General features: G+C 52.9%; 1 protein-coding gene across 4 annotated transcripts in view; it reads left to right on the plus strand.

Moving 5' to 3' along the window:
- The window catches only part of LOC105701768 (protein prickle), a 63370-nt gene that overhangs the window by 38825 nt on the left and 1998 nt on the right, over positions 1 to 22547 (plus strand). For 2 of the 4 annotated variants that reach the window (XM_012428820.2, XM_012428819.2), the window contains 4 exons: positions 19122 to 19446; positions 19954 to 20490; positions 21617 to 21942; positions 22059 to 22424. In XM_012428820.2, coding sequence (XP_012284243.1) covers positions 19122 to 19446; positions 19954 to 20490; positions 21617 to 21942; positions 22059 to 22424 — 1554 coding nt within the window. Of the gene's footprint in view, positions 1 to 15856; positions 15938 to 16217; positions 16560 to 19121; positions 19447 to 19953; positions 20491 to 21616; positions 21943 to 22058; positions 22425 to 22547 lie in introns of those variants that run through there. The other 2 variants (XM_012428818.2, XM_012428822.2) reach the window with 2 other exon arrangements.

Here is a 22547-nt window from a genome sequence, read left to right on the forward strand (position 1 = left end):
TTTAGCCCATACTAAACCCGTTCCACCATCGCCGGCATACGGAATGTGGGATCATACGCGTCACGCGATAATGTAATATGCTGACGTAAGGGCGGAGGGCGAGGAGCTTCTTCCAGAAAACTCCCCATTCTTCTTGACATGGCTTCGGGCATCGATTTCCATATATCGAGTCGATCCATATCCTTGCCTCGATAATTCCACTCCATTATTCGGAACACCCTCGAGCTACCGTTTATCCAATAAAATATAGAGAAATTAAACGTGTCGCCAGAATTTCGACGTCCATCGAGGAACGACCTCTCGCTCCCGTTCATGGGCACGCGTCGTTGTCCGCGGATATCTCGGAAACCACTGGATTCACGGAAAAATCCCTGGAATAAAACTCGTTCCTCCCGGTCTGACACAACTTCTTCCACTCTACGCGTTTTCCCGAGAAACGAAGGAATCTCGAGATAATCGAGGAAACGTGCGGTGGAAATCGGGGGCAGGCTTGGGGGAGAGGACTTCATCGCCGGGGGGCCTCTCGTTTCCATGGGGGTTGGTTTACTGGTTTCGGTTCATTCCGGTCTATCAAGTTAGCCGATTCCACCCTTAGTTCCCCTTGGAATTTCGGCGAAAAGTAAGAAAGCCGGGATTTAAGTAGCGACGCGCGAAGGGGTGCCCTCTCTCGGTCGGGGCTTTACGGGGCTGTGAAATTCATTCATAGAGCCTTCCGGTTCTCCTTCTGGCTGGCATACGGGATCGGGCGAATCTAATTGCGACGGTGTAATTAAGCCCAGGAGCCGCGATGTCGGACGAGGGCCAGGACGACGACAATGGGGACGGCGAGGGGAAGAAACCACCCCCGAGCTGCTGACCGAGCCGCTTCTTTGCAGTCTTCCTCGTCTCCGCTGCTACCCTTAATCGAAAAACGCTGCATCCACCCCTCTCTTGCCATTCAATCTTCTTCCTTGCCGGAATACTCGGCTCCTCGTTAAATGCGACGCTCCGAGAAAGCACTCCACCCCGAGATAAAGAAAAGGAAGGGATGACGATTACCACCGGGAAGTACGACCGACGAGATGTACTTTGTCCCTCGGCGTTTGCTGACCTCCGTAAAAATTCCAGACGAATTATCCACCCCTTAGAAAAATATCATACATGTATTTACTTTCCGGAGACCTAATAAGAGCCGTGAAATTAATTCTTCTCGCGTAGCGCCCCTCCACCTTTATCGTTAATATATCTCCAGCGGTGAGAAAGGAGATAAAAAGAATTTTCGCCAGACTCGTCCCTTCGCCCTTAGAACAAACATCTCTCCTCGAGTGGAATCGCCAGGGTGTAATCGAATCAGACTCGGGTCTTCCCTCTCCTTTCTTGTACGCTTTTCATCAAAACCTTTGCATTCTACCTAACCTAACGTGCGAAGTGAATTTTCGATTCACTTAGGAGAAGGACCCTTAGAAGGATCCGCCATATACCTTTCTCCCCTTCTCTCGTTTTCCTCTCTAAAACGAATCATCTTGAAGAAAAAAAAAGAAAAAATTCTAAACCATCGACTGCCTTCTTCTCCTTCGTCGGAATTCTTTTTTTTTTCTTGTCATTCTCAAATTACGTCGACACTCGGGAACGGGGCAGAGGTATTGTTATTAAATCCGTCGCGTGGAGTGTAATTAATTCCTATGGCGCGGGTGAGACCGCGTCGCGGTTGTCATTAATAATTTTAAAGGGGAGAAATAAGGGAGGGAAGAAATATAAAAACGAGGGAAACCGAGGACAGTAGTGGCAGTCCCTCGGCCCTTAGAACAAACGTTTCTTCCCGAGTGAATCAGTAAAATGTAATTGAATCAGCCTCGGCCGCTCCTCTGGATGCCGGGGAATGGAAGAACCGTTTCCAGGCGACACGTTTCATTCCGCTGGGCGTTATTGACATCCGGAAAGGGAACCTCGGGGTCCTTTTTATTATCGACACCCCGTAGATACGACACAGCCGGTATTTCGACGGTGCTGTTTGGCCAGGGCGTTAAACCGAACTGACTTTTAGAGAATTACAATTTTTGCCCGTCCCCCTTTTTCAGATAAAATTTTCTTTAGACACAGGGGTGGGGGGATGAAGTCTTAAGAGATGTCACGTAAAAATACCGAATTTGGAAATTGGGAAGGACCAGGCCTTGGGTTCGTGAGAGGACTTGGTGTTTGTAAAAGACCCGATCCGATGTTTCTCGCGCCTCCACCGATTCCGGTTCAAGGGAATCACCCCAGAAAAGTGATGGAAGGGCCGATGCCAGGGGTGAATTTCCGTTTACGACAGGAACGTGAGATACGTTACCCCATGAGGGAGGGAAGAGGCGCGGTGGAAGCCAATTAATTTAGGAGATGCTTAGCGGCCGATCGTAAACCTTAGGCACTGACATCTTTACGCCGCGCCGCCAAACGCCGACAGATAGCTACCCTTAGGCGTTTGTTCATCCCTTTCGTTCTGTAGACCCTAGACTCGGGTCCTGGGTCTTTATTCCCATCGTTACCGAGATCCTTCGATCCAATAAGGCGCGTCAAAGCGCCCCAAGAACCTTGGCGCCGCGCGAAGGTGCGACCTCGAGCAGCCGCTTTCGCCTCGCTTTTCCGGCCGATCCTCCGTTGATAAGGAAAAACTCCTCGGACAAAAGTTCCTCCCGCTCTTAATTCCAACATCTTTCGTTTGAGGCGTTTTTCTCCAAATCGAGAATTACGGCGTCTAGGAGCGTTAAACCGAGGGGATGCTCCGGGACGTCGTCCCCGCTCGACGAGTTATGGCGGAAAGTTTGTAATTAAGTTTTTCGGTAATCGCGGACTTGGAGGAATGACGGCTCGAGACGAGACGTCTAAGATATCGCGGCCCCGTTTTTTTAATCCCGAAGGACAGTTTGGGAGGAACTCTCGGCTCTTAATCGCCCTGCTAAATGTCCCTCTAAAAGAGGCTCACCCCCTCCTTGTCGAGGGGGGAGGATTTTTCTCGCGCAAATCGCCAACGAGGGATCCCCGAATTATGGGTTCCGGGATTACGAAGAGGCGGGTCCGTTTCTCTCTTTTTTTTTTCCGCGGGTCGTTTTCCGCTCCTCGAGGAAAACTCCGCGCGAGCGGAGCCCTCCGGATGCCGGATAAACGACCGCGGATTTTTCCCCGGACGTTTTCCGCGGATGCGGTGTTTAATTCACCTGGCGTATGATGCGGCGATTTCGGTGCATCTCGTCGACGCGGGACGAAAGCGGCGGCGAAAACCCTCTCGAGACGGGGAAGAGTTATGTATTCCTGTCATCGTTCTCATCATTTCTATTCAATCGCTCCCAGATTTTCTATCCATTTCTTTCTTTAGAATTTCAGGGGAAATTAATGTTTCCCCTAATTCTATATTTCTGGGGAAGGCAAAATTTCGCTGCCGGTTTAGCGCCACCTCGGGAGGCTCGACTTCCCTCGGGGCTGTCGGCTCGAGGTGGAGGATCGGTAAATCAGTGAATTAGTAAATCCGTAAATCCGTGAATCCGAGGGCGACACCACCGTTACCGGAAAACGGATAACGGATATCCTTGAGCGAGATCGTCCCGAGCGGCACCCGGAATCGCGTCTCCGCGCGATTTCCGCCGGCGGTATCCACCCCGTGTGTATGTATATATCTGCATATACGCGTTCGTTATATACGGTCGCACATATACGCGGGCGATAGTCGGGGCACTTTGGGTTTAAATTTAACCAGACGCCGCGGGCTGTGGTCTGATTTAGAGCTCCGACTTCGGCGGACGCAATTCCGCACGAGGGGTTGAAAGCCCTCCGGTGTCACTCCCTCCACTGCCACTGCCATCATGGCAGCGGCATCGCCGCGATAGCGCCCCGTGATAACGATAAGCTAAATGCCCCGGGTAAATGCACCGTAGCCGGTGGTCGCGATAAGCCACGGGGGAGAAAAACGCTCGCGATTAGGTCTGCCGACCCAAATCGAATTGCGTCCTCGTTTTTCATTAATAAAAGTCAGGGGAATAATCCTGACAAATTAGAAACTTTGTTGCAGGAACAGGGACCTTGTTTTTTTTTTTTGGTCTCATCGCTCCGGTGTACGTGCTGTACGTGCAACATCTTGCACAGAAATTATATTCCGACTTCGTGGGGCCACAAAATCCGGGGGGAAGGGGAAGAAAGTGAAAAACCACGACTTTCGCGCTTTATTCTTAGAAGACCCATACAATGGCGGTTCTTTTCGCCATCCTGGGGCTAGGAGCAGCTGGAGCGATGGGTGCGGAGGTGAATGTAGTCCAGTCGGCGCAGGATTCAAATTAATGCGTCGAGTGGTGCTCTCGGCGAGTCTTGAGCGTGGATCGATCGAAGGTTGACCCCGATCATCGATCCTGAGATCGCCGAGATTTATCCGAGCCGGTGGTCTGGAGCATCCGACGCCGTCCTCGGGACAATTTCCGTCCCCAGATACGAGATAGTCTCAACTTGTCCCTCGCTTCCTGTCGCTCCCTCGTCGGAGAAACTCGGGACACCCTGACGATACGTCAAGCCTCGTCAGACCTCGTCAAACCGGGATCTGGCTCCTGGAATATATCCCAGGGCGCGTTCCTTGGCGCTAAGCTGCCTCTCGTATCAGTTTACGTCGAGTAGTTTCGCTCCTCTGTCCCAAATCCAAGATGGCGTCTTCCCTCATTTCCTGCCGCCGTCTGATTACCTGGAAGTAGAAATGGAGAGAGCACAAACGGCACTAGTGGAGACTAACCTGTACCGCCGGCTCTATTCTGCATTTTCTTGACAAGACCATGACAACGGCACGTCTGGACGAAGTCTCGCGTCCTGGAAAAATAATATAAATTGTATGAACAATGTATACATAGATCGTGAAAATTGTACAACGCGTCGCAGTTCCTAATTACTACGAGCGAGATACCGATGGAGAATCTCTTTTTTGATACCCGAGCGGGCATATGTAATAATGCGCGGATATACTGAACGATTTCGCCATTTTCGCCGGCCCTTCGCCATGACGAGTTGCCATGCATTTTACGAGGACCCTCGCCCTCTTCTTCCCCTCGAGGACCACCTCCGGAAAGCCTCCTCCCCTCCGGACAGAACCAGGACTCGGGACCGTCTCCGGCCGAGGCGTTTACGCAGTTTATGGCCCCGTCAGATTTCATTTCAGTTAAGCGCCAACCATCTGCGAGCGGGACCATTCGATCCGATCGGGCGGCTGCTCTTACCCTCCGTCTTTTTATGCGACGCCGTGGAAATAAACCCTCCTTTACCTCCATCTCGAACTTTCCCAGGAGAGTCACGACTTGTGGAAATCTTTCCGCAGCCCCGTCACTCTAGCGACCCGTTCGCATTGTGCGCCGCTAAAACGACGCTATAAGGGGGAAAAAAGAAAAACGCGACCGTCGAGATTTTCGAGACCCTTGGCAGCGCCTCTCGCCGACGACGGAGGAAACTGCGCCGCCATTTTTCGATCTACATTTTAACCGATCGCTCCGAGTGATCCACAGTGGGTAAACTCTGTCGGTAATTCGCGAGATGTTTTACGCATCTAGATTTAACGTTTACACGCAGGATTAAGGCATACATCTGTTTATACATTGTTGAATAACAGAAATTAATAATGAAAAAGGGTAGTGGGGGAATTAAATACTCAAGTGCGTTCGCGTTTCGCGCCTGAGCAGAACGCGCGAGAGGTGGCGCCATGCGACGGCGAAGCTTGGAAACTACTGCCGAGAGGTTCCCGCGTGTAGTCGGTATAGTCGGTCTCCAGTTTCGCGAATCGGATAGAAATGATCCTGGGTTATTTCTCTCGTCTTTCAGATATGACCTCGTTAAACAACGTATACGGTATTAATGGAGATATTATAATAAATACAGACTTTTTTCACGAGTATTCCTCGATCGGTCTCCGATAGATAAGAGGTTACCGACGGTGCGTCAGACTTCCAGTTCCCTTCACGGAAAGGCCAAGGCCATTCCTCTTCACGGGTCAACGTCACCAATTTGATGCACGCAGACAATGGCTTAGTATCTAGATCTCCTCATTTTATCTAGATTAAAATAATATGCCTTCATGTTTAAAAATTGTATATCTCTTTATAACTGAGAACGGAAAGATTTCGAGGCGAGACCAGTCAAGGACGAAGCGCGGGGTCCTTTGGAGAGGCCAAGGTCGTCCTTCTTCGGTCGGCTTAGGGACGTATGCAAACGAGATGTTCTCTCCTAAATCCATCTGACGAGTCAGAATTAATATCCTTACGCGATATTAGCCCTTGGAGCCTCGGCGAAAACTTTTCGCACCGGGCCACCCCTTTCCGGATGGACGCGACCAACATGGCCGCCGCCTCCCGGGACTCGAGGGTACGACCGAGGCACGCTTAGAAATTCCATTATTCGACGAGATGACGCAGCCAACCCGCGGCCATAATTAATCAAGCAATTACATACGAAGATACACCTACTTAACGTTGGTCCCCGAAGAGACGCGTCGGTGGGGTGATTAGCGGTCATCCCGTTTCAAGATGGCCGCCGAAGCGGCGTCTCTTTCCGAAGGCCGAGGAGAAAGTCAAAATGGTAACATTGACCTAGATGAATACCTAGAAGCAAGCCATTGACCTGCGGGAGTCGATCGTGGAACGATTATCGTTGCGCCATCGAGGGCACGTAACAAATTGGTTAAGAAATACTTGACGCGCTTTATTTAATACGTATTATACGAAAGGTGTAAAATTCAATGGGGAGGTTTATAGATATTTTCTGGGACGTGCGGTTCGTTCCACTGAATCTGACTCGCAAGTTTTCACAATTTATGCCGCGCAGAAGGATCTTATTATAAAAAGAAGCCGCCTCGAGTCGTGAATTAAACATGAACTATCCAGAGGAGAGGAGAGGTCGCGCGACTCTTTCATGACGGGTCGTTTCTTCTCCGGTGAGTTTAATTTTGCCACGGTTTCCGGAATCCTCGCCGCATGGAGCGGAAAAAGCAACATGGCCGCCGCGTCCCGAAGTCGCGGAAACGCGGCGAGGACTCGCGGTTCGCCATAAATCTCGGCCTTTCCAGGGTCGCCGGGGAAAGGTTTAAAAGTAAAGACGCTAAATCAGGGTCGCCGACGGAAGCCCTCGTCGTTTTCGAGATCCTCCCCCGGGTTTCCTCCCCGACGACCCTTCCCACCCCTGCAGTTCCTTGCCCCCGGAGATATGATTTAGAATTTCTCGGCAGGATTAATGATTTCTCCCGAGGACCCGCCAGGGGTAGGCAGCAGATGTCGAGACATTTTCACTTACCCTCCTCAGGGGTTGCGCACTTCTGCCACCCCTTCTTCTTCTTGCAGCACCCACCTATGAATTCTCTTCAACTGCGAGAAATCGAGACTTAACCCCTCCCGCCCCTTTGAATCGCATCCCCTTAAAACGTGGCCAAAAAATATGGCACCCACCCCTGCGATGGGGCAAGGGAAGAAATCCATGGGGTATTTAAAAAGGGGTCTTGCTAATTCCATATTACATGAATTAACAAATTCCTATCTTCGATTTTAACTTCTCTGCACTTTTTGTGGAATTTTGATCTCCGTGCCGAGGAGATGGAAGAGGGATGACGCATCCCCGAAGGAAAACGCAGTAACAGGATTAATCCAGGGTGGCGAAGTTACCTCCGCGCATTGGAGGGCAATTTCCCGAGTTAAGGGCGTCCTGGATCGGCCTCGAAGCGAGGGTGGTTTTTCGCACCCTTCGACGGATGAGAGTGCCGCCCACGTCAGGTTCCGCGGGGGAAGTGCGAGAGGGAGGAAGGAAAGGGTGGTTCCAGGGGAAATGGCACCCCCTCGCCATAACTCACGCAGCCCCGGTTACGTGCACATGCGACACGTCGAGTGCTCCGGACACATGGCACACGATGGCACACGCCACATGGCACATGACAAAAATTGGCCAAGAAGCGCCAGGACAGGTGCCGGAAAAAAAGGACCTTCGTCCTCGAGCCTTCCGTGGAGGAATGTCGGTCCCTCCTCTCCGGATTAATCTCGGGTCCGCATTGAAGGCACGGTTACGTCTATTTGCATTCACTTAGACATTTCTGAGTCGATCGAAGCAGGGAAACGAGCCGGTCGGACGGCCTTTCCAAGATGGCCGCGCTCGAGGTTGCACGCACACCTCCGGAGAAGAGGCGCAATAAAGGGTAGCCACGAAAAGTGGGGTCCTTAGGGTCTCGGGGCCTCGGAGGGCCCGGGGGGACTTTTTTTTTCTCTCAATTTTCTCCTCCAAATTACAGGGCCTCCTCGTCCCTTCCGTTCGCCTCTCTCGCCGGTTAATTCTCCGGGGGCACCGTTCCAGGTCCCTGTCTTCGCGTCTTCGTTGCGCACCCGGGAGCCCCCCCACCCCCGGGGACCGACTCGCAAAAGGACGAGTCTAATTGCCGGCGCGTTATCTTTTATAAATAACGACCCGAACCAGGGGAACCGGTGCCGATTCCGAGAGGACGCCGCGTCCTGGGCTCCTTTCCGAGATCTAGGGATCTTCTAGGGTCCCACGGCTCCGGCCGCCTGGGAACCTCGAACCTTTAAGAAATATCTGTTACGTTGAAAAATCCAGAAACCATGCGTATCGGCCATCGAAGACTTCTCTCGAGGTGCGATTGATCTGCACTACTTTGTACCCACCGGTGTCCGCGCTTACCCGAGGAATAATACCCAAAGCGGAATATCGGCGACGTCGACGAGAGCGTATGCCCGGCACGTCGTGGTTGGATCACGTAGGCTCTCCGGGGTCCATCAGGCCCCATCAGGCCCAAGCCTGCAATCTACATAATTCCCTTCTGAATCTCATCCTTTTGCGCTTTACGGAACTCGGACCCTACCCAAGGGCCCCGGGGTTCGGGGCCTATTTCACTTCGAGACGCCATTACGAGCGTGATTTCGAGTTCGCCGATTCCTCGTCCTCCGGACTACCTACGAACTTGCCCAACTACCTCCCAACCTACCGTTTACGCGTCCTGCCCGCAAGCTTGCGGAGAACCTTCCCCCGGAATTCCTCGGCCGCCATTTTGGCGCCCGTTGTCGCCCTTCAGGGAAGCCGTAACTTTTAATGGAAAAATTCACTCCGGCGGGCGGTTTTCGCGAGGGCTTCTTATTCAGTGAAGAATTCTTCCTCTTTACCTGTCTGGACCTTCTCTATTACATATTTCATGAGATTATTATTTCTCGTATATTATATTAAAATTAAGTATCGTGCCCGGAATAAACGCGGAGTCGGGAAATATTTTCGGAACGGCCGGGGAGATTTGAATGCACGAGAGGCGAGGAGTGCTCCCCATGAAACCGGGACCCTGGAACGTGGAAAGCCGCTCCGAGGAGGGTTTCCTCGATTCCCACAAGTCACCACCCTGGTCACGGCTCGAAGGACACCGGGTAAATCCGTATGCGTGAGTATCGCGCGTGTCCTCGTCCAGGGAAAAAGAAGGAGCGCAATTCCGACGCGCGTTGTGCCGTCGAGCTGGAGAACCGCGCGACAGGAAGAGGCGGATGGGAGCCACTCGAGAGGGAGAGAGAGGGGAAAAAAAATAAGAGGAGCACGAAGACGAAGACGGAATCGGAGGCCGAGAAGAGGTCGTCGGTTAGTGTCAACACTCGTACAAAGACCAGGCAAGGGCCCGGTGCTTTGCCAGGCTTTGAGACACCCTGAAGAAGCCCTTCGAGAGCCCCCCACCTGTATCCGCACCTGCGGAACCAATATTTGAGTTTCTCTCGGGCATGCAGCTCCCACCGGGATTCCAGCCCGAGAGAAGACGAAGAAATTGCGTAAGAAGTCGACGAAGACCCGGTCCCAGCAGAAGAAGATGAAGATATTGCCCTGGAAACGCGACCGTTAATGGACGCCGTTGGGCAACGCTCAACGTGATTTCCTTGGCCTGGACCACCTAGTTATAATGGAGTGCTTTTTTGGGGCATGATCTCGAATCGTCTCGTGGGTCCGGACATCCAACCCCGAAGACGCTCTTTTATCCCCGCGGATTAGGTGCGCCGTATCATCCATCGGATTCGCGTCGACGTCTTCGAGGACGCTTTCGGAGGGACTCTTGGTTAGGACGCGCTAATGGCGTCTCGGGGCCCCAAGGTGTCATTAGCCGAGTGACGGTAAGAAGAGAAATGGGTCTCTCTCTATAAATCGTTGGTCCGGCTCCTCGGCTTCGGAGAGGAGTCGGGTCGTCGGGTTTTCGCGTCGATTTCTTGCCGGCACCGGAGCCGATGGGACCGCCATGTTCCCCTTTTCTTTCGGTGCCCCTCTGCGTTCTTCACCTTTATGACGTATGAGCAAAGCGCACGCGAGGCCCCTCGTCTCACCCTCGGGTCTCCTATGCCCAGGAAGTCGTAATGACTCCCGTCGTGGGAGTCTCCCGAGAGCCGCTCACGCATAAATGCGACCATTATCCGCGGTGCCCCGCTTATAGGCGTTTTAAGGCAGTTGGTTAAAGTCGGCTGATCGGCTTAAAACGCATCGGAAGAAGGTCGAGCACGCGAACGAGGAAACTTCCGCGCAAAAGAGACGCCATTCGTTGCGTCGCAATTGCAGCGATCTCGCCTATGCAGGTCGCGTCGGCGTTGAAGTCTCCGGGCTTCCACTGGGTACAAATATTTATTTAACCACGTTTTGGCTCCTTGGAAGTGGTTTCCACTTAGTTCCCCTAAAGCCTGGTGTTTCTTTTATCCGATGGGCTGCCAAGCACGAGGGGAACCATCGCACGGAGGAACTACTCCCATCGTGGGAGTCTCCCAAGACCTAGTCATGCATGCGCGCTCTTATTACTCGCGATAACCCGCTTACATGTCTAATACCGCTCGACTTCCCTTGAGCGGTCTACTTAAGTCCGAAAATAAGCAGGGGAGAGTCAGTGCTCGATCAAGGATGCTTCCAAGAGCGGAAGACGCCAACGGACGCCCGCCACCTGTTCGGCGATCCGTCCTGTGCAGGACACCGAGCGTCGAACTCTCCGCGACCCTGTGGGAGATTAGCTCCCTTTGAATGCTTTTTTCCAACGAATTCGAGAAATTCTCCCTCACTTCGAAGAACCACGAGTCACCAAACGCCCCGCAAGACATATTCGACCGACCAATAAATGAAAACCCTGCATTTAATCTCATATTCATGACAAATGGAACTCCGGTACCGACTTATTGTCAGTCACCGCAGTTTACACGCTGTACCGTCCAAAGGGAAATTATTTCCCGCACATCGAAGTACGGCCGCGGTATCAGATAAGCCTTTTTCAATCATGTCAACCGTTTGTCACGTCTTCGGCCCCCGCAGACGGTCTCGCCCGTGCGTGTCCCGGGCGTCGAAGTCTCCACCTCTCTCCCTTCGAGAGACGTCCCCGGCGAGAAGGAATGGCCGACGAGCACGTAAACCGACCCCAAAGTGCGGGATCCGAAATTATATACTCATGGATGTAGAAATAAAGGGAGGGAAAGAGGGGGATCGACCGCCGATGCATTTCGCCAAGCCGCTCGCACCTCCCGTCCTCTCGGTGTCCCCGCCACGGGGCCCGGGCGCTTTCGATTTCAGGTGGCCCCGCGGGCCCCAGGGTCCCATGGGCACCACTGGGTCGGCCGATTAGCGGAGATTCCTCGGATCGAGCCCGGTCCTGCGTCGGTCCCTCGTCCTGCGCCGAAGAGCCCGCGAGGCGTCGGGCCTTGTCACGCCACACGTACCTATTAGAAACGAATACAGATAGACACATCTCGGGGAGAGAAGGAGAGAGGTAGAGTGGACCGGCCGGGGGGAGGAGAGAGAGGGCCCTACATGCAGGCCCCGCGGAGGGAAGCCCGAGAGCGGCCCGACCGGAGCCGCCGGCCAGTCGGCCCCGAGCGCGCGCGTGTGCGTACGCGCACGCGCGTCTGCGCACACGGAGGGGCCCGCTCCTCGGCGCTACGTCCCCGAGGACGGGCCCGGTGTTGCTCAGTGTTCGCGCGGCCTCGGCCGAACTCGCGCCGCCTATCGCGCCGGACCTTCCGGAAGGGCCGCGAGTTTATCCCGCGTACGTATTCCCTTCCGGGACCCCGAAAATCCTTGCGTCCCCCCTTTGTCTTTGTTCTCGAGCCCCGTTCGAAATTCGAGGGGCCCTAAACCTCCTCCTCCTCGCCCTTCGCGATTCCTCTCCCGTTTCGGCTCCTAAAAATCCCTATACATGAATTTCACCTGGATAAGACCCTTGGCTCTTTTTTAATATTTTTAAGTTCCCTCGGGAAATAGAAAAAAGCCACTCGCGGTTCCTCTTCCATGGATGGCTCTTGATTTGTATTCCGCGGTAGAAGACTCGACGTCGCTCTTGACGGATTTACATACCGAAAGTACCGCCCGGGGGGAAGGGGAGGCCGCAGGAATTTTAACGTCCCAGTTCATATCGGGGACGAGATGACGAATGTCCAGGATCGATCTCCTCGCGGACGGGAGAGGTGGCGAGATGCCGAGGTCGTTCTCCAGGAGCTGAATTTCCAGGACGCGCAAAAGGATCGCGGCGACTCCCATCGTAAATCCGGACCTAACGCGCCGAAGCTGGAATCCGCGATTCCTCCGGGTCCCTCGGGATTTACGGGAGCCGTCCCGAAGGAGAGCCGCATAAATTTGTCTTATCGCGTCGCGAGTGTGGAAATAATCGCGGCGCGCGGTCCAGGATTTACCGGCCCCCGATTATGACTGCCGGGGGAAACGGCGCGGAATTTATGGAAGTCGCTGATGAGCCAGGAAGGCGCGTCCCGCGGGATGGACCCGTTTTGTCGGCGCGAACGAGGAGTTAATTGTGCCTCCTCCCTCGGACTAAGTGACTCGAGAGGAGCGCAAGAAGCCCTCTTGCGTGCGGCCGCCATCTTGTCCGGATAATCGCCCGCGAACGGAGAAAAACCGGCAAAGCACCGCGGCCGAGGAATCGCCACCGATCCCTCGAATAATAAGGAGGATTCGTTTATTTCCCGACGCGATCGCGAATTCCTGGGCCGAAACAATCGGGATTCCTTTACGGGGGGAAGGTCGAAGAGCCGACCTGGAGAACCGCGAGGAGATCCGAACCGATGAATAAATGCATAAACCGAGGGGGTTAATCTCGCCATTTCGAGAACCTAACGCTGGTCCGCGACGGTATCGAGTGAAAAATCACCCCTTTTACTCGCCAATTTAAACCGACTATCGATACCTCGAAAGTTAACGCCATTTCGCGGTATTAAACCCCAGTCCCCGACGCCATCGCCCGGAAAATCAAACTTCTTGGCTACTGTCGATAGGAATTAATTTCCCTCGAGAATTAAGGCTATCTGGAAATGAAATGATTACTCAATCGCGACGGACATATGACGGGAGAAATATTTCCCGGAGGCGACGCTCCTTCACGGCGGCCATTTTCCCGTTCTCCGGGAGCGCAGCTCGGCGTGGCGCGAAACCGGCAGCGATCCGGAAATGCCGAGCGAGATCGGGCATAGGTGGACGAATAAATCCAAACGATCCGTTATACTTTATTGCCCGGGCAGAGATTCCTCTTCTTGCGACTTCTCGAAAGCCCTTCTGCGCGTTTTATTCCCCCGCGTCCTCTTCGCTCGTTCTTCGGGTCTTCGAGTCTTCTCTAGAACGCCGTTTAGCCCACTTCCAGGGTTACTCTCGGGGTTACGGCGAGCCGCTCTCGAGTTTATTACGCCTCCGGAATAAATAAAGGAATAAAGAAGCGAACCGGCGCGAATCGAGCATTCCTCCTTGGCCGTGCAAGTGATCGGGGTTTCTCCTGCAGAGCCTGCTCTCGTTATTCCCTCGGAATGTCGTCTTGCTTAGGCTCTCGACGGGAATCCGGTATTCGGGAAGCGCCGAGAAACGCTAATGAAACGCTCGTCCCGCGATAAGCGCGAGGTAGAAATAAATCAACAAACGCATAATGGTCTCCGTTATGCCTAAGCCATCGCGAGCGATCCACGGTGTTCCTCTTCTTGCGTTGATCGATGGATCGATCGCGTAAACCGGGGCCAATTAATTAATCGATCCGCGCCGACTTAACGATGAATTATCGAGCAATGACCTCCTGGTTAACTCGAGACTCCTATCGTGGTCCCTTTTATCAGCTCCGTTGGTTATAAAAAAATTCACTCCTGGATATATCGGTACATCGACTTCCCGGTCGGGAGGAAAATCGTTCCCGTGGAAAGTCCTTACCGGTGGGGGCGTTAATTCCGGCAGTAAAGATTTCACGCGGAGACGGGAAGTCCTCTTCGAGGCGTCTCGCACCTGTTAAACCGCGTTAATTACGACGGCCGAATACGTCGGTCGGGATTATCCGGAGCTCCGCCTCGAGGAGACCCCCTCGAGGTATCTCGATCCCTGAGGATCGAGAAACGAATCCAATAAATCCATTATCCCCCGGCGACCGTAAGCCGTGGAGAATCCGCTCGAGGATCGCGTGCCACGACACCGGGGAACCAATTGCTTCCAAGGAATGCCGCCCGGGGCTGCGTTTCGCGGATCTCTCGATGGCAGCCCGATGATTCCCTCGGAGCACGAACGAAGAAACGACCGCTTTGGAAGTCCAGCCGAGACCGATCGACCGGGTCGTGCCAGGAACCCGTCATAGCTGCCACTTAAATCGGGAATTCCAAGGATGGAGATCGTTTAAAGGATCCGGAAGATCCGGAGCATCGGGGTCGCAGGCTTAGATCATCGATCTTGATCCGAAGGGTCTCCGAGATTTGGGGCACCTCGATGGCCTCGATCATCCCGGTGATCCCGATGAGACTCCCCAGGGTCGGATCGCCGAGCGGAAACCGCCCCAGGGCGGCGACTCCAGGGAAAGGACTCGGAGGAATCGAAAAACGAGAAGGAGAAAGACAGAAACGGGAACGAGGGACGCTCTTAATAACAGCTCTGGACCGCATAAGGCCCGAGATCCTATCTCCCGAGTGGCTGTCTTTAGGGCCGGCGATCCTGCGCGTATTAAAATGTTAATCCGCGCACCACCACCGGTTACGCGAGTCCGACCATCTAGCTACCAATTTACCTACACCTACCTTCGCGATCGTCTAATCGAGTGCCACCTCCACTTTATTTCTTCCTGATTTATCCCCTTCGATCCCTATCCCCTTCATCCCTTCATTTATCGCCGGCCTTTCTCCCAAGTCGATCGAAATCTAGAACCGATCATTTCATACCTTGATTACCTTTCCTTGAATTTTTTTTATTTGAGGGCTTTCCCGCGTTACCGCTAACTAGACGAAGAGTCATTTTCTGTTTGACTCTTTACTCCTTCTCCTCGACATCCCCGCCCAGCATCTCCAGTTTTCTTCCTCTAAATATGCACGTATATATATCCGGTTTTATCTCTCATCGACACTCCATTCCCGCGTTCGGTATTCACCGTCTTCGAGGCCTCTTTTGCGTTTATTTGCCCCACTATCGGTTTTCCGCATCCCTCGTATATTTCCCCGGGTCGTCCTTCCGTGTATAGAATTATCCGCGGTGAATATCCTTCGAATGTCGAGAAATATCCCGTGGGAAGTTCTCGACTGGCCTCTTGGATATTATTTTAAAAATCCATATTCCAGGGGTTACCCTTCTTTCCGGGCGTCGCATGTGCTCCCATGTTATATTGTACCTGTTCTCCGGTTCTCAGTGATCTACGGAGTGCAAGTGTCGCTTGGAAAACGGCGAAGAATCGGAAGGCTGAAAATCCATTTTCCAGGAATCGGCCGCGAAAATGGCGGATCCAGGGGATCGAGAAGAGCCCTCCGGGGAGGCCGCGGTCGGCGCGTCGCCGCGAGGCCGACACGCTCGATAGATCCTTCCCGGAAAGCGTCACCTGGGACAGGTGCACCTCCTTCCGGGGGCGTTCCCCGCGGGAAAGGGAGAAAAACTGGGAGACCATGTCCAGCCTGGCGAGGCGGAGGCGCACCGCCGTCTTCGGCTCCCGCAGGTGGTGGCAGGGAGGCTGCTGGGCCACCAGGTAGCGACGAGCAAAATCGGTCTTGGTCTTGCAAGAAAAAAAAAATATATATATATATGTATCGCAAGACTAAGATCAACAAAAATATAATCGCAAGACTAAGATCGAAAAAATATAATCGCAAGACCAAGACTATCGCGGTCTTCCATTTACTCGTCGATGACGAAGAAAGTCGGTCTCGGTCTTGCAACAAAAAGAAAAAAAAATGTGATCACGAGACCAAGAGCAAGACCACCCTGGTCTTGGTCTTGGTCTTGAATCCGCTCGTCGCCACCACCAGGAGCCACCAAGAGGCCTACCTGAGGAGGCTCTACGCCAGGAAGAACGTCCAGGGCAGGCAAGACCCGCCACCCTCCACCTGGTCCTCCCCTGCTGTCTACGATCTGCCCACCACCGACGAGCACTACCTGGACGCCTTCCTCAGGAGTCGACGTCCCGGCTCCGAAGGATGCGCCGCCCTTTCCACCCCCAGGGCCAGTCCCACCGAGAAGTGCGTCGAATTCCTCAACGGGGTCCGACCTGGAGAGGACTTCACCTGCCGGCAGGTTAATGCGACCGGCGAGCGTCCTGGTGGCGTCGCCGAGGACCTCGGGATCCTGCCCGAAGGGTTCGAGCACGCGGAGTAAGTCCTGCCGTGTGGGCATTGTCCTGGTAAAAAATCAGGACCCGGGTTGATATTCAAATTAATGAAATAAATTAATATCTGCCCCACTCTTCGTTCTTAAATTAAATTCACGGATAAATTCTGCTCTCTTTTTTTTTTAGACTTGCAATCAATTTCGACCTTTTAAGAGGAAGGGTCGGTTTGACGACTATTTCAGGACTCGCTGGTGGAGGCAGGATAAAAGTGAAGGGATGTTAATTCGTTTAACAATTGGACAACGAGACTAGATCGAGGCGGGGTATTGTCCCAATTAGCAGCCGGCCAATTAGCGCAGGTGGATAGAAATGCCCGTCGAAGGGGACGACGACGTCGGAATAGACGGAAAAACTGGAACGACCGCGTGTACCCTTGGATTTCTTTTTCTTCTCCTTATCGTCGTCTCTCCTTCGAAGCGTCCTGCGGTGATAATGCCGATAAAAAAGGGGAACGACGTTAATTCGACTCGATTATTGGCCGATAACTTGCGCGGAAATTAGGGCGTTCTTTCGTTCCCTAATCGAGGCGACAGTGAGGGGTTGTTTTTTTTTTTTCAGGATAGCCTCCTTCGTTCCGAAGAAGGGATCCTTTTGAAAAGGGAATCGCTCTATCGGCGTCCATTAATTTCCAAGTATATCGATAATATTTCCCGCCACCTGGGGGGGCGACACCCCGCGACTGAACAAATGAGCAGGAAGAGAAGGAGCCCTCGATTATTACCTAATAATTTCCATCGCGGTCCCGGGACTCGTTTTGGCCTCCTGTTAATTGGCCATCGCCCAAGGCGCGATCGGTTTGTAAAGAAGAGACGACGTTATAAAGCCATGAAGGAACGCGCAGAAATGCCGCCGCCACTCCGCTCCGGTTTTCCTTACGTCCAACGAAATAATCCGGCCCTCTCGCAGATGCACCTGCGGAGCCTGGAAAACATTTCAATTAACCGGGCGAATTAAATTAACGTTGTAACTCAACGTCGGGAATTTTCGCCTGAACTGTGCGAAGGTGAAAAAAAATAGATCCTGTATGTCGAGACTCGTATGGTAATAACGGGGACGTGGAAATATTTCCTAGGGGTGGGGGAGAGTCGAGGGGATTAAGTTGATCGAGTCCTTTCCCGGGATTTCGTCGGGATTATTAATTTTCGAATTTACAAGTCGGAATCCCGGGACTCCGCTAACGAGGCCGGTTCGAGGCTGGAGACTTCAACGCGTGTTATAATTTACCTCGGCGTACCCCGCGGCTCTCGAGTCGTTCCCTCGGGATCCTAGTGGTCCTTTCGGCATCTTCCTTCCTTCGGGACGTCTCGGGTGCAAGCCTATCGATTTCATTAAGCCCGATCGACACCGCTCGCTCCCTTTCCTCCGGCTTCGCCTCGGGTTTTGATTTACGAGCCGAGCATTCGCAGCCATTAGTCCGTGCTAAACCTAATTGGAATTCAAAGGCACATGCCCGGTTTACGACTAAGTACCCAGCTATTTATAAAGTGCCCCTTTCTGCCCTCCCTCGCCTCGGGAGCAAAAGTCGTCGAGGGGGAACCAACCCTTAAGGCCCTTTAAGGCCCTGTCGACGGACATCCTTGCCGGGTCTAGAAAGCAGGGGATATAAAAAGTACAATTACCTAATCCTCAGTATTTTCTGACCATCGTATAAAAATTCATACGAAGAGGTCTGATATCGACGGTAACGTTCTCTTAATGTTAAAAATCTTCAGCCCTGCTTCCTGAATTTATTACAATTATTTTTAATAGCACAGAGGATATTTGTTTTCTAAGCGATAGGGATAAGCTCGTTCGCGGAGCGCTTCAATGACGGGATCGGTGATAAGACTCCACAGGTGGTTCCGCATATATACTTTGGGATGTCATCGAGGTAGAATCGATCGATCTCCCTGGAACCGGTGCACCTTTTACCGCGATACCGGGGGATTAATTAATGAATAATCGAAACGGTAGGAAGCCCCTGGAAGATCGCGAAGGCGAGACGGATTTCTATATCCGCTCGCCTCCCCTTATCGGTTTCACGACGCTGCTCGAATGGGGATTTAAATGACAGGCCGGTGATAAAGCTCCACAGGTGGTATCGTAATCTGACGAGTGCTTCCCTTACGACGCCGTCGAGGATGCAGGATCAATTTTGCTCCTCGTTTCCTCCATCGTTAGGCCTTTCGCCCCCTTGTCCTAAAACGCCACCCTGAAGAAATACGCGGAACAATTACACGATTAATCTAGGATTCTTAAATGAAAAAAAAAAAAATTCCCAATTGTCTCACGGTTATTCTTGAGGTACTTAACATCGCCCTGACGTGGTTGCGAGTAAGGATCAATTTTGCTCCTCGTTAGGCCTTTCGCCCCCTCGTTCTAAAACGCCACCCTGAAGAAATACGCGGAACAATTACACGATTAATCTAGGATTCTTACAATTAGAAAAAAAAAAATTCCCAATTGTCTCACGGTTATTCTTGAGGTACTTAACATCGCCCTGACGTGGTTGCGAGTAAGGGGAATTCGAGAATCGGAGTCTAAGGGTCTCGATCTTTGCTTTCAGAAAAGTCTGCAGAAGCTGCAGGTGTCCGAGAGAGGACCACCGGAGGGTGCCATCGGACGCAGGCGCGGCTTCGAGCCTGGCCCTGAGCTCCAGCTCGCAAATGGCCATGGCGATGGCCTTCCAGAGCGGCGGGATAGGCCCTCACCAGGAGCCCTTCAAGAGCCCCGTGCAGGCGGCGGCACCCCCCGTGGCAGCTGCAGCTGCAGCGGTGCAGCCCCTTCAGGAAGCCCTGGTGCACCACCAGAGGCACTCCCAGAGCGACGACGACAGCGGATGCGCCCTCGAGGAGTACACCTGGGTACCTCCCGGCCTGAGGCCGGATCAGGTACTTTGCTATTTATTTCTTAATCTGAATTTAATTTCAAAAGAATGTACATACGTATCGCTCAAAAAGCGGGCATTTATTTCTTAAGATAGCGCTAATGGGATTAGCGGTATATCGATACCCTCCTCGCTGTGCATTTTTGCAAGTACGCGGTTTAAGCATTAAAAAGCCATAAACTCGAGGAATGCCCAGTAGTCATTTTGAGCGATACGTGGGAACCGCGAAATATCGTCGATGGCAACTCGAACCGTGAGATATCTCGTTATCCGGAACGTCTGGGAAATCAGCGCGTTAAACGTTCCTGTCGAGTCTGCTTAAATACGAGTCGAATCGAGGTGGCCTAACGAGAAGTACCGAGGAACTCGTTCCAGCTTGTGGTGACCGTTCGAATGACACCTTCCGGGTCCATTTTAACGTTCGCTTCTTCAAGGTCCATTTCATCCTCTGGTACTTCCAGGGCACTTAATCGTTGGTACTTCCAGGTCACTTAATCGTTGGTACTTCCAGGTCCACCTCTACTTCAGCGCCCTGCCGGAGGACAAGATCCCGTACGTGGGGAGCGCAGGTGAACGGGAGCGCGTGCGACAGCTGCTGCAACAGCTGCCACCCCACGACAACGAGGCTCGCTACTGCAGCGGCCTCTCCGAGGAGGAGAAACGCGAGCTCAGGGTGTTCGCCGGACAGAGGAAGAGGGAAGCCCTGGGCCGAGGACACGCCAGCCAGCTGGAGAACGCTCATGGGACGGGATGCAGGGAGTGCGGACGAGGGATAGCCGCGGGGGAGATGGTCGTCGGGGCCAGCAGAGCGGGTCCCTCGGCCCTCTGGCACCCTGGCTGCTTCGTCTGCTGCATCTGTCGGCAACTCCTCGTCGACCTGATCTACTTCTGGAGGGACGGTCGACTCTACTGCGGACGCCATCACGCCGAGACTCTCAAGCCCAGGTGCTGCGCCTGCGACGAGATCATCCTCGCCGACGAGTGCACCGAGGCCGAAGGAAGGGCCTGGCACATGAGGCACTTCGCCTGCCTCGAGTGCGATAGACAAGTGAGTCTTATCGACACGTCCGGAGGAAACTTCCTTAGAACAATTTTTTTATGTCTTGGATGATTAACTCTGGGGATAGATATTAATAAAACTCTCAGGGTTCATCGGGAAGGGAGTGACCGACGGGGGGGACGAGACTTACCACCGCGGGAGGCCATCGCAGAGGAAAATGCTTCCAATGAAAGTTCCCCGGGGTGAAGGGAGGAACAACTTTTGTAGGAAGCGTTTTCTTCCAGATAGATTCGTTTACTTGGAAATTGACTTTGCAATGGGCCGCGACCCGCGGGGGTACACTCGCGTGACCGACAGGTGGGCGCGCTCTCCGCGTAACCGGCTCTATCGGTGGGCGCGGGAAAGAAGTGCCCCGGACGAAAGTTGTCCGGTATAATATACGGAACAACTTTCGTAGGAGGAATCGTTTCGTACCTCGCTCCGGTCAGGCAGAAATTGCGTTTATCCGCCGCGCGGAAAGTGCGGTTACGAGCCGGCCGCGGAGTAAGTACACGTGAGTTGCGAGGGGTCTGACATTGATTATTCTATCGCAAATCTTCTCCGGTATTTATTGCCGGCACGGCGGGCAGAGCTCGGGAAGAATTCTACTAGTCACGCGGGCATACGTCCGGAATATCCGGCTGGATTTCTCCGGCAAACTCCGATACCTCTGCCAGGCACGCACCGAGAGAAATTAAATGTTACAGTTACCCGTTTAAACGTTAATCAACTGGTCGATCCTGTAATAGCTCCCTGGCTCCAATGGTCACCGAGATTATTAAGAGACTCCGTTAAGAGGATAACTGTAACTGTCCTTTTCGTCCTATCCTTCAGTGGGCATCGCAATTTACCCGGGATTTTTCTTGCACCGGGTTAGTTAGCCGACAACGCATCAAACTGGAAATTAACAATTAACCAAATTATACCGTACGGAGAAAATGTTTGCGGATGGCGCGTATCGAGCGTCCGACATCTGCGGAAAATTCTAGGTGGGGTTTAAGGATGTACCAAGATTTAAAAATATAAAAATGTAAAAAGTATGCAATACAAATGCAAGAATTTCACAAATATGTAGATACGAACCGTTTGTAGGTAGAGGGGGATTGAAAATTATTATATATTTTGCTTTTTACAGCTCGGAGGTCAACGATACGTCATGAGAGAGGGGCGGCCATATTGTCTGCACTGCTTCGACGCGTCCTTTGCCGAGTACTGCGACAGTTGCGGAGAACCGATTGGCGTCGACCAGGGCCAAATGTCTCACGAGGGCCAGCACTGGCATGCCACCGAATTGTGTTTCTGCTGTGCTACGTGTAGAACTTCCCTCCTGGGTCGGCCGTTTCTGCCCCGCAGAGGTGCGATCTACTGCAGCATAGCGTGCAGCAAAGGGGAACCCCCGACGACGCCGAGCGACTCTTCGGCGGGACTTCCACCCCCGCCTCCGCCTCCGTCATTTCCTAGGTAGATAGTATCGGTTTTATTCCTATTAAGATCGCATAGGATTATTTTATATCCAGTACTCAAGGGATATATTTCTTGGACGGCGTTTATTGAAGACCGATATTAATTTTTGTCAGAGCCGGCAGGAGGCAACCACCCCCCAGCGAAGGGTCCTCCAGTCCACCTCCTCCCCCGCCGTCGCTTGCCTCCTCGAGACACCCCATGGGGTCGCCGAGGAACTCCCCGAGGATGCCGAGGAAGCAGCAGCATCAGCATCAGCAGCATCGACAGCAGCAACAGCAACAGCGTCGGTTCCAAGACTCCCTCTCGCTCGCGACGACGCCGACCCAGGGAACGTCCACCGTCGATTTTCCTGGCGACGCCCTCGGCACTTCTGGGTCCAGGGCGAGTGGCCTCGACAGGGTCTTGCTCGAGAGGAACCTCGAGAGGCTGCTGCAAGAACGGAGCACCTTCACCGAAGAAGCCCACGGCGAGCTTGGGAGGTTCGCGCGAGTTGCAAATAAGATCTATAAAAAAATCGATTAACGGTAGAATTAGTTTTTTGATCGTATCGTAAAGTAGGAGGAGGATGTTGTTTTAATTTAATAAGGTGGAATTCTTTCTTC

Source organism: Orussus abietinus, unplaced genomic scaffold (genome assembly GCF_000612105.2).
Source record: "Orussus abietinus isolate OABI.00-Male unplaced genomic scaffold, Oabi_2.0 scaffold24, whole genome shotgun sequence".
NCBI lineage: Eukaryota > Metazoa > Arthropoda > Insecta > Hymenoptera > Orussidae > Orussus > Orussus abietinus.